The sequence below is a fragment of the Cariama cristata genome, unplaced genomic scaffold, assembly GCF_000690535.1.
Source record: "Cariama cristata isolate BGI_N322 unplaced genomic scaffold, ASM69053v1 scaffold3491, whole genome shotgun sequence".
In the NCBI taxonomy this organism is placed as follows: Eukaryota; Metazoa; Chordata; class Aves; order Cariamiformes; family Cariamidae; genus Cariama; species Cariama cristata.
The window spans coordinates 73392-84956 of record NW_009599691.1 but is presented as its reverse complement, the minus strand read 5'-3'; the positions used below and the strand labels follow the sequence as shown (position 1 = coordinate 84956).

The 11565-nt window shown below is 41.0% G+C and overlaps 1 protein-coding gene across 1 annotated transcript in view; it reads right to left on the bottom strand.

Annotated features, from left to right (window-relative positions):
- Positions 1-11565, bottom strand: part of FAT4 (FAT atypical cadherin 4) — a gene marked incomplete at both ends in the record, with an annotated part of 121093 nt that overhangs the window by 36142 nt on the left and 73386 nt on the right. Inside the window, 2 exons of the mRNA XM_009709765.1 lie at positions 2524-2813; positions 6934-7065. Of these exons, the coding sequence (XP_009708067.1) occupies positions 2524-2813; positions 6934-7065 (422 nt within the window). The remainder of the gene's footprint in view (positions 1-2523; positions 2814-6933; positions 7066-11565) is intronic.

Sequence of the window (11565 nt, the reverse complement as noted above, 5' to 3'; positions counted from 1 at the left end):
GGCCTGCCACTAAGGAACCTGCACAGCACGACAGGACAGCAACATCAGTCACTCGCAAAAGGCAGCTCGCTGGTGTGGTCAGAGCCAGCTCATCATCAAGCAGCTCTGGAGAATAAGTGGTATCCTCCGGTAGAAATTCAAGCCTCGATATAAACTAACTACTACAAAAGTTTTTTCAAAGCTGAACGGAACAGTATTCAGTATTATGTGTACTTTAAAGGGCTACTAAACCCCCCCAAGAAATGGCCAGCAATATTTGGTTTTATCTTTAAATGGGAACATGTCCAGGTTAGATACCAACTCAGGCAAAAATACCTTTTCTCCTGCTAGGTGTTTTCTTTCTAAAACTCAAAGGACCCTCTCCTCCCCACAGACAAATACAACTTCTGAAACCTTCTAGATATTTCTTTCTAAATGCAGAAACTGAAATGTCAGTACATACCAAATATCCCAGTTCTACTCTTTGAAAAAGTGCCTTTGCAGGGTAACTGCGGTTAGAAAACTAGAAACCTTATAGGGGTCCGTTCTTCACTGTTTTCTGAAATTCAACTCCTCGTGAATTCGTGCCATTGTTTTCATTTCTGCATAGCTGCATTCGCATGACTGACCTATCTTATTAAAGTTTGGAAATTAAGTGTCACTTTTTAGTATTTCAAACACTAATTATAATTAAAGATCAGCTCATTTCCAAGAAAATAAATCACTTAATTTCTTTTCTGGTTAACCAGATGAATTACAGGCGTTCCAGCACAGTTAACTATTTTCGAGCAACGTGACAATGAAAACTGCTTATCATTAGAATAAAGAGTATTGCTACAACTCCCTTTAATCACACTGAATATGCTAGTATCTTTTACATTCATTTGATTACCTCACGCTTTAACGTTTCTGATTGTTGATGAGTGAAGAGGGCTGTCCCAAAGTTGGACGGGATTATCAGCCCTCCAGCGAGTTTGCGGCACAGCGGGGTCCAGGAAGCTCAGCAGAGAGCCTTGTGAGACCCAGGGAAGGCACAATTCCCAATTGCTGCCTCCAGACTGCAAGGGGAATGGGGATAACTCTTTGGGATAGAGAGCAGAGCCCCGAAGGGAAAACCTCGCAGTGCTTTCCCTCCAGATGAGCCTGCCAGCTGCTCCGGGACCACTGCTGAGTGGAATAAAACCAGCCTTTGGCATCCATCGCTGCTGAGCTGGATATAAGGCACAAATGTACACCCCATCAATGATTAAAGAGAGAAGCCTCATCTTAACGTGGAGGGAATTATGGTCGCCATTTCCAGAGTTATTCCTGCTAAAATAGACCCAGCCTCAGGACTCTGAGTGACAAGAGAGAAGAGCATAGCTGGGGATCAGCAACCAAATCACGCCATGCTACACAGACGTCTCAATCACTTCCAGATCAGATTCCTGAGGCACAGCTGATTGCACTGTAATCCTTTAACCCAAAACACCACTGAATTTTGGGACTGTGACTGTGGGAGAGAGTGCAAAAGTTGGAGGCATGGGTGTAAATCTTGGTTGTCCCAAGCTGAGCCTCCCACGCTTGTAAGTCAAAGCACTAATAAAAGCTTGAAAGCTATCACCAGGTCATTTGCATCTCCTTTGTTTATTCATATTTGAGAACAAGCTTCGAAGATGCTTCAGTTATTAATGCCAGCAGATACTGCTTTTATACTAGCAGTCTGTATAAAATACTGGAAACATTTTATTGCAAGTAATATTCCTTTCTCATCTGGAGACATAGTATAGCACAGTTTTTGAAAATGTTTTTTTTTGGTCTAAATGTTTTCTAGCTTACGACCTAACTTTTAAACATCAAAACACTCTTGTGTATGAAACAAGCTTTAATAGAAGAAAACAGCAATTTAAGAGGTCGGTGATCCTATTTAGAAACCAGAATTAATTATCTAAAGGTTAGATTTTCTACAAAAACCTTGCCAAAGACAGGAGTCAAAGATAAGATCAAGGAAATATGATGTTACGGTTAGTAACTGAGCACACGTAGGGAATATTATTAAGGAATCAGTGTATTACTGGCTGCTCAATGGTCACCCCATTTGCGATCCTACACTTGAGGAATTAAGTACTGCAAGTCACATTCACTGAAGACGGCTCGCTAAATCAAAACCAGCATCACCATTATATCTTCATGATAGGTTATACTGTTTGTATCCTCTAAGTTGTTCCTCCTCCTACTTTTCCATTTGCTGTTTTTTAAGTAGTTGCACTCAGAGGCTTCCAGTGGGATACAGGCTCCTTTAATACAGGATCCTTTAATAATTCCTATTCTGCATCTAGGATTTATTTGAGTGGTAACCACTTCGTTATTTCCCATTGAAAAGACATTTGATGTCACTGGTGATACAGATTTCCTAGCAAGCAGACTTTCAGAGTGATGTGATTCCCTCCATTTCTCCGCCCCATCCAACAGATGCCTTCAGCATCTTCTGTCTCCTGGCCAAGTCAGACAGGTCGGCTCCCCCCCCCCCCTCGAGTCCCCGTGGATTGACAAAGAAAAAATTCAGTTAATTTTAGAGCCACTTCTGATTTACCTGGAGTGGCATCTTCTGGGATGTCAAAGGAATACACCGGCTTGGAGAACTTGGGGATATGGTCATTAACATCGCTAACAGTGATGTTTATTCTCATGTCTGAGGACTGCAGGCCGTCATCGGCACGAACCAGTAAGGAGTACTTGGAGCGTCGCTCCCGGTCCAGGCGCTTGGTGGCTATCAGGTCTCCTGACTCGGGGTCAATGTGGAAGCTATCATCCGCACCGCTGATAATAGTGTATGTGACGAGGGCATTGGCTCCCTAAGTAAAAACAGAAGTGGTCAAATCAAGTTATTTGCCAGGAAAACCACATAATAATTTTCAGTAAGACAAGAATCGTTCCAGTAACTGCACTAGGCGAATACTTTTCAGAACAGTTTCCTTTAATAAACAGCCTTCCTGCCCAGTCCCTGCTTCAGTCCCTCAGTAAAGATGCATACGCACACAGTCTTTATTTATGAGACGTGAAATGACGAGACTACCCAGATACTTTTTGCTCCACTGTTCATAAAGCATCTAGTCAACACCATAAAGCTCTGATGCCTCTTAACGTCAAGCCAGCACCACTGAGCAGTGCAACATCTTCCCACTATACTTTTTGCTCCACTGTTCATAAAGCATCTAGTCAACACCATAAAGCTCTGATGCCTCTTTTAACGTCAAGCCAGCACCACTGAGCAGTTCAACACCTTCCCACTTAACAGCGATCAGTGTTTATTCTTCTTGTTTTATGTTCAAAGGTTAAATTGAATCCCTGCCAGTGGGATCAGCTCTACCTGTCTGGCTCTCTGGAGGTGGGACGGAGGGAGGGATGCAGGGAGGAAGTTTTTTCCCCCCCAGCCAGCAGGCATGGCAAGAGCTGCAGCTCCTGCTCAGGAGAAACTCCCGGGAGCTGTGCTTGCATAAGCCCCTCAAAGGCCAGTTTCTGCATGGAAATATATTTACCCCTGTAAAAAAAGAGCCTCCAAGTGACAAATCATGTGTCATTAAAATCACAGTTCTGATCTCTTGGGTTGTGCTGGAAGTCAAAAGCATTTGCTTTCGGATCAAACTATGTATCTCATTCGTCCTTGGAAAAAAAGAATTCATGTGGACTTTGAGCATTTCGGTTACAAAGAAAATTAAGGAAAAGCAATGTTGCACAGAAAAATGATCACTTTTTTTTTCCACTTAAGGTTTTAATTTAAACCATAGGAAAAAAATATGAAAACTTCCACTAAAAAAAATAATACTGACACAGTGCATTTTGCCTCAGCCCTGCCCTGTCACAAACACTGAGAAAAGTCCCCCACATCCAGTCTGTATCACTGATTATCAACAAGAACATTGATCCGCCTTACAGATCTTAGCTCTGAGGAGTACTGAATTTCCTAGAAAAAGGGATGCTACCTGAGCTCTGTTTGCATCCACCTCCTGGGGAGGGGCTGTGCATCACAAGGCTGCAGCCCGAGGGTGCTCCAGGGGACAGAAGCAGCTGCCTACAGCGGGCAGCTTGAGAGACATTTACCCCAAAAGCCCATACTCAGCTATGAATTTTGCTTCTTAGCAGACTAATGTTGGTCTTTAAGGGAAAACAGAAAGAGACCTAAGATCCTGGGGTCACATCCTTCTTTTTCCAAGACAGGCTTACGGGCACGGAAGGTTTGGTAACCTCCAACATAGGATGCATGTACCTATAACCCACGCGCTGACTATGCCCGGCAATGCATTTTGGTGGGCTAGCAGGTATTTACCGTGCTCTCCCCTGGTGCCAGGCCAGAGCTCAGCTTTCACAGCTGAAACCTGCTGCTGGCACGTGAGTGGCACTTCTGCGGTGAACAACAGATCAAAAAGATCAGGGAGGAAGAAATTCTATAGCTGCGTCAAACACTCTTGCCTAAAAAAGCAAATTAACACAGATAAACACCTGCTCGTATATGTGAGATGAGACAAGCGCGAGTTACCTGACCTTGTACGAGTGACTCGTGCCAAACTTTTTCTCTGGGGTGTTATTTCAAAGAGTCGGACCACGCTAACTGATAAAATGGAATTTAGAAAGAAAACAAGCTTCTACAGGTGCCCAGCCCCGAAAAGCTGCATGCAGTGCTTAGCATACACATCATCTGTGTGCTCAGGTGTACCTGGAGGACACCACATGCCTTCCTCCAATTGTGCAGCTTAGCAAAAACATCTGATGAGAATTTCAGATTTCAGAGGTGACCACATTCTTTGCCACTTGGTTGACGAGCCAGCATCCTCCTAATAGAGTGCAGCTAAAACCACAGCCACGTGTGATATTAGTTTAATCAAAGTAGTAACTTTACATGAGTTAGATGAGAAGCAAAACAAAATAAAGGTATGTAAAACCTATTAAAAAGCCGTATAGAAATTCCCCATCAACAACTGACTTTAAAAAGTTGCAAAGTGCTAGAAGCTGTTATAATAGTTAACGCCTTTGGTACCCCTTAACACCTAGAGAACGTCTTTACAACTTTTCTCAGATCTACGATGTCCTTATTATAACAGACAAGGGCTTGAAATTTGCTGCCTTCATACCACCATTTAAAAATATTTGTAAGAGGAGTTCTTGTACACCACTCAGCCATGAGTTTTAAGGGTTCTGTCCCTTACCCTTTTGAGCTAAAACTTAGAATCTGAAAGCATCTGTACGTGTAGCAAAGGCAGCATGCCGTTTTACTGAGCTGCAAATATGGGTTGCATGTGCAAAGCAGCCAGAAAAGCGTAACGTTGCAGGAATATTATATGAAAAACAAGTATTCACTGTGCCCTCAACTTCAAAGGCGGGGGTAAGATAAGTATTTCAACCCTAAACTGCACATTGCTAAAAAACCTTGGACTCTTTGTAAAAGGTTTGAGTTACAAACGTTGTGGTAGGAAAATTGAAATCATGCCTTTCTGTAAAAAGATTGACTGATTTCTGTCTAGGGTAACAAATAAATTCCCACTTGATGGAGTGCTTTAGAATGGATAATGTATTAGGTGCAGTTTAGGAATGGTCAAAAAGAGGCTGGAGCACGATATATTGCTAAAACTTAGAGATCTGTTCACCATATCGCAGCAGAGAGTGGTAGTTCAATATTTACTTCTTCCTAATCTGAAGACAAATGGCTGGAACTTTTGTTACAGATATGCAGCTTTCCAAAATCCTATTTTTTGTCTGTATGTCAGGCTGCTACCAGAAAATAGGGGGAAACCCAAAAAATTCATAATCACATTCGTACTATTCCTGGAGGTGTTCCAGTGGTTCCCTCCATAGTAATAAGATTAAGTACACCAATTAACAATCACAGGACAACTAACCAAGCTAACACAAAAAAGGCCAGAAATAAAATTCTCTTGAGAAAGCTGAATTACCTTATTATTGGAATGCAAGAATTGCTGATTGTTGTCAAGTGTAACCCTCTCTTTTAATGACAAGACAAACTTCTTTGTATGCTCATATTGACTTTTGAGGTCTTTCCCCAGTGGAAAGAATCAGTTCAAGCGAATAAAACAGTATGATTAACATTCTCATAACTTACTTTCCAAAAGAAAATAATACATCAAATTATATGTGGATATATTTGCAAACTACAAGACTGCAATATCCCTTGCTAAGCTGACTGTCCAACTGTTTAACATCAGTTGCTCAAAGGCTTTTGCTAGTTTCTTAATAGCTCTTTAGTTGCAGTGCCCTCACACTAATGAATCTAAGCGGGCAAAACTGTTTTGCAAACAGGTTCATGTACAGAGAACATATTTTAGTGTTATTTCTTTTCCCTTCTGTTTGGTGAAATAAAACCTTCTTTAGGAAAGGATAATATTAATATTAAACAGTTCTAGTCAAAGGGCAAGCAGGCATTATTGAAAGTTTTCTTGTTCTCCAAGGCTTGTCTCACATGAATTTTATTGCACACCTTGAAATTGGGCTAAACCACAACATCTCTGCTTCAGAGTTGGTTTAGATCTCAAGCTGTGGTCTTAAACTGAATGTCAATAAATCTTTACCACAAGCTGGGCAGTCCAGCATCTTCGCCAAGTCATCGGGTATTGGGGTATGATGAGACTGATAACATCAAGACCATCTAAAATCAAAATGTGGGGCATTTTTTGCCATTAGTGGAACCGCTCATTAAGAGGCGTTAGTAAAACATTAACTCGTTATATACAAACCAGTGACCAGCCTTCAAGTAATACAGTATTTGTCTCGCTTGTGTGTGTTTGCCTCTGACTCCACTATCCTGAACGCAGTTTTGTGAATGGGCTAAACGCAGTTTAAAGCACGACTGCAATGACTCCCAATGCCAAGCTCTCATAAGGGGAACAAGGGAACTGGTAAAAACATGTATTTCCAGAAGAGCATTTTTAGTACAGATTTTCAAATATGAAACCATGCTCCTACCTCATCAGCATCCATGGCTGTCAGCTGCAATATTTTAGATCCATCTCCTATATTCTCTTCTACAGTCAGATCAAGCATATCTGTGGGGAATACCGGTGGGTTGTCATTGATATCCTGAAGTGTTATTTCCACCTGTGAAAAGCAGGAATCGGGGAAAGTTGTGTGAGCACTGTGAGTTAGACACTGATTGGACCTGAATGTTACAAATCACATAATTTTGAAAGAAATCAAGTAAATTGTTCTTAATCACATGAATTAGAACATTCCCAAATCACACCAACAATAGGAAAAGCCCCTCCGGATATTAAAATTCCACATTGTTATAAAATACTCATAGGAAAGGCTCTAACATAAATAAAGTTAATTTGACTTGTTGATAGCAACTGATTTTAAATGGTCCTAGTCTAGTTTATATTGGAAAAGATCCACTGATAGACTGTCATTGTAATCCTCAAAGTCAGCCCCTGGAGGATAGCTGCCAAGTCCTGGGGCAGGAGATCATTCAACCATTAAATGCTGCCTGACATAAAGATGAGGTGGTGTAAAATTTTCTCTGAAATGTTTATATATTGGCAACTCTCCGTTCTGAGGGAGCAAAACACACTCCTGTACTTTATATTTTTTTAAAATAATCTGTTTTTCTCTCTCTCGAAGCTCTCCTCTAATTGCAAACATAAACGTTACTTTAGAAGCACCCACTAGCATCTACTCTCCTTGCCTATGCACACCTAAACAAATGTTCTTTTCACATGTGATCTTTGTATGCTTTTCCAAGTAGTAATGATTGTTCCTGAAAGGTGGTTGTGTGTTCTTTATTCCTAGTTTTTCATAAGCAAGATTGCTGCCCTGCTGATGTTAATTCAAAAAGCTGCAGAGCTGTTTTCCCTTGTTGCCGGGTATGGCATATAATATTCCAAAAAAGAAAGAATGAAAGAGAGGACACAGCTGTTTTACATTTATCATGGAAAAAAAGAGGCTTGTTTTGGATCCAAAATATTAAACATCCACCAAACTCTGAAGACCCGCTAACAAGAAAACTGAGTCGCTGAAGGAAGTCTGTCTTCATTGCTCATCAAGAAACAAAGGTAGATAGGGCTGCTGCACAGGGAGGGAGGCAAAGGTATGGATGACTTCAAGAAGATACTTTGATTGACAGGCAAAATATTATTTATATTACAGTACCTGCCATGCCATTATCCACAAGGGATCTCCCTGCACTTAGTTGAAAATATACGGGTTAGGCTGCTCTGGATATAATCAGCGCAGACATTGCTGGTGATCTGAAGTTTACTTTCTACTATTTCTACTCACCTGCCATAGTATTTTCTTTTTGCATTCTGTTTTCATACAGACCACCAATTGCCAAGCCATTCTGACTTGATCACCAGGACGATCCCAAAGATAAGCACTTTAGTGATAGAGCCTCGGTTGTCCCTGCAGAGAAACCGAGTCACCCAGGCTCGCTTGCTCCGTCTTTCCCCAAGCTCTCGGTGGGTGCACCCTGGGGTCATCGGTCCTCTGTGGGCTTCCTCAGACCACATCCTGAAGGATGCTCCATCGTTCTGTCCTCGCAAACACAAGTGTTTCAGAAAGCCTAACATTTCCACCACTGCTAGATTTTGTGATGGAACAGATTTGGTGTGTTGTGCTACTGTCCTTCACCAAAGACCCTGAAAATATAAATTGCTGTAGGCATGTAAACACTCCGACTATACATTTGTTCCTAACACACCCATCTCTTCTGTCTCAGAAGATGTTTCTAATGCAGAGAAGGCTGCAAGGAGTTCAGCTGTTTCCCTGACAAGCATTTTTCCTCCAACAGGATTTCTTCAGAGGGTGGAGAGATCTAGACCACTGTAAACATACTACAGCTACATTGGTCTCTGGTCAATATATATGCCACATAGGGAGGCATCTCCCACCTGGTGATCCAATTCATCCCCAGTCACCTCAAGTAAGTGATCTTTTTCCTTTTAATTTATTTTTTTTTCCAGTTCGAGTTCCGTATTTATGTAGGCTACGGTTACTGTCAGCCTACCAGAACTTTTCCACAGCATTGAAGAGAATCAAAATGTCTTTAAAAACAGAGGAAACATTACATTAACATTACAGATACATCTGCTGGAAGTTTAGACAAAACACTGTTCTATAGGCCTTATGCGGCCCTTTATATAAGGCCATTACCTACTTATACCATATTTAATTCCTTTGACCATTCACAAATGGTACTCAAAACACTTTATGGCCTGAGACAAATTAACCCAGAAGGTTTTATCATTAAATTTAAATCCCTGACAACAGAAGCACAAGAAGTGCTGACTGGAGCATCACAAGCAATGATTCGACAACTAATCAACCAGACGCAAACTTTCAGAGAATAAAACAGCCTATATTGGTTTTCATGGTGACTGCTGGTGACAATTAATCACAGAAATGGGAGAGACACGGTAGAAACGACAGACGCTGGATTTTGCCAGCTATGCCTGCCAAGTGGGTCCTGCCTCACGAACTGGCACAGCAAACTACGTATGCTCTTCTGCTCAAAGTATAGCATTTCCCCAGATACGGTTTCAAGGTAAAGCAGCTGCACAGCTGAGCAATTTATTTATTCATACCATATATGTCATGCACAGCTAATGTTTCAGGTGTAGGTGACATTTCACCACCAGAACCCATTTTCATGATGAGAGATTGCCCTTTGTAAAAATCATATGAAAAATATATGACAACTTCTGGGGTTTTGGGTTAGGAGCTGTGCATTGCCTACAGCTTGCATAATGCGAAACAGTCAGAATCCAAGAATACAGATGGCTAAGGGTTGTGGGACAAAATAAATTAATTATAAAGTCAGATTCCAGAGAACTGAAAAAAAGGAGAAGAATAGAGGAAGGCATTTTATGCTGAAAAATCAGCTCACAAGTAAACAAAGACACTGTATTTTATACTGAAGACATGTTTTAGATGGTGAAAAAGTAAGAAATTGTCAAATAAGGAAGAGAAACTTTTACAGAGACCACAATATTTTTAAAGAGCATTTAGACCATGATTTACTGTTTATCCACAGGGCTTAGATAATGCATATTGCTTCATAATTCACTGTTGGCTAAGTCTAATTAGCATCCCTCTGTTAGTTCTGCTATAACTTACTACTTCAGCTTACACACAGTACTGCAAACCTAAGGAACAAGATCCAAGGATGTGCCTATTTGCAGAAATTTAACTCAAGCAGTAAATCTGTGAGAAAGACTTCAGAAAAAACTTCACATTTTCCCCAGAACAAGAGTCCATTAAGTTCTGTGCCAAAGGCCTCATTTAAGAAAGTATACATCCTGAACAAGTTCAGGTGTAAACTGAATGTCCAGTCTTCTATTCAGGAGTTCAGAAGCTAATTTCACTTTGAAATTATTTCAGAAGTTCTGATCCCAAGCAGAAGCTCACAGGACAACCACAACCACAGTGTCTTTCATTGCCATGGGGCACTGGAAGATTTCAGCATATCTTATCACATCTTTAGTAAGGAGGAAAAAGAAAAAAAAAATCCACAAAGCTTTAATCAAACATCTAAACTAAAACTCTCCCCAACCGTCTCTATCTTTCTAATTCCACGTTGCATCTGCATAAAGATTTCAATGTCCATCACTTGGATTCTTGAAATACATGGTTTGATTAAAATCATATGCTACCAATTAATAATTATGTGCAATGCTGCCTCAGACTTAATGAAGGCAAGACAAGGTGGTCATGGCAGTACTACTGGCCATCTGTACCACGGGCATCTACAGAACACGTACTGTGCTCTCAGCTTGCACCAATGGCAAAACATCCACCAGTGACAACAGCAAGTACAAGAATAAATATCTAGGAAATCAAAGGCCTCAAAACCTGAAATATGGTACAGGGAGAAAAGAAAAAAAAAAAAAGAGTTTATGAGATTTGTCCAAACCTTGGTCCTTGGAACAGGAAGGACCCATTAGGTGACAACATCTGTACAACTGCAGGAAGCAATATGCCCAGGTTACACGGAAAGTGATAACCATCACCTCCTTCTCCAAATCTATCCATCATGGGGAATATTCTTGCCTGATCTCAAACCTGTCAGTCAACGTGACTCCAGGATGCAAGCCAGAGACACAAACCAGTCGCCTGAGAATGCTCCTTGGACCGCTCAAAGTACTGCACCTATGGTCAATCTCTGACCAAGAATTTAGGCTACTTTCCATCTGACAAATTCTCGATTCCCATTTGTATCAACAGTACCTTTAAGACAGGACACAAACCTTCTTACTGTCACCCAGAGGACTCAAATATAATAAAATACAGCAGCAGCAAAGGTAGTGAAACGTGTTTGCCCACACGTTTATACCTTTTATTTCTCTAAATTGCTCTCTCTGGTGGTCCAGGCATTGATGTGGGTTTTGCTCCTCTGAACAGCCTTGAATTTCTACAGAAGCCATGAGAATATAAATAGTCATAGGCACTTCTAAATCTGTTAAGACTGTGATGGAAAACTGATGAATACATTCAAAACACTGCCTTGCCTCATTTGTTCAAGGGGAAATGAAAAAATCAGAAAGCTTTGTTCTATCCACGTGTGTGTGTAAATTTCCACAAAATTACCCTACTGTTGTACAA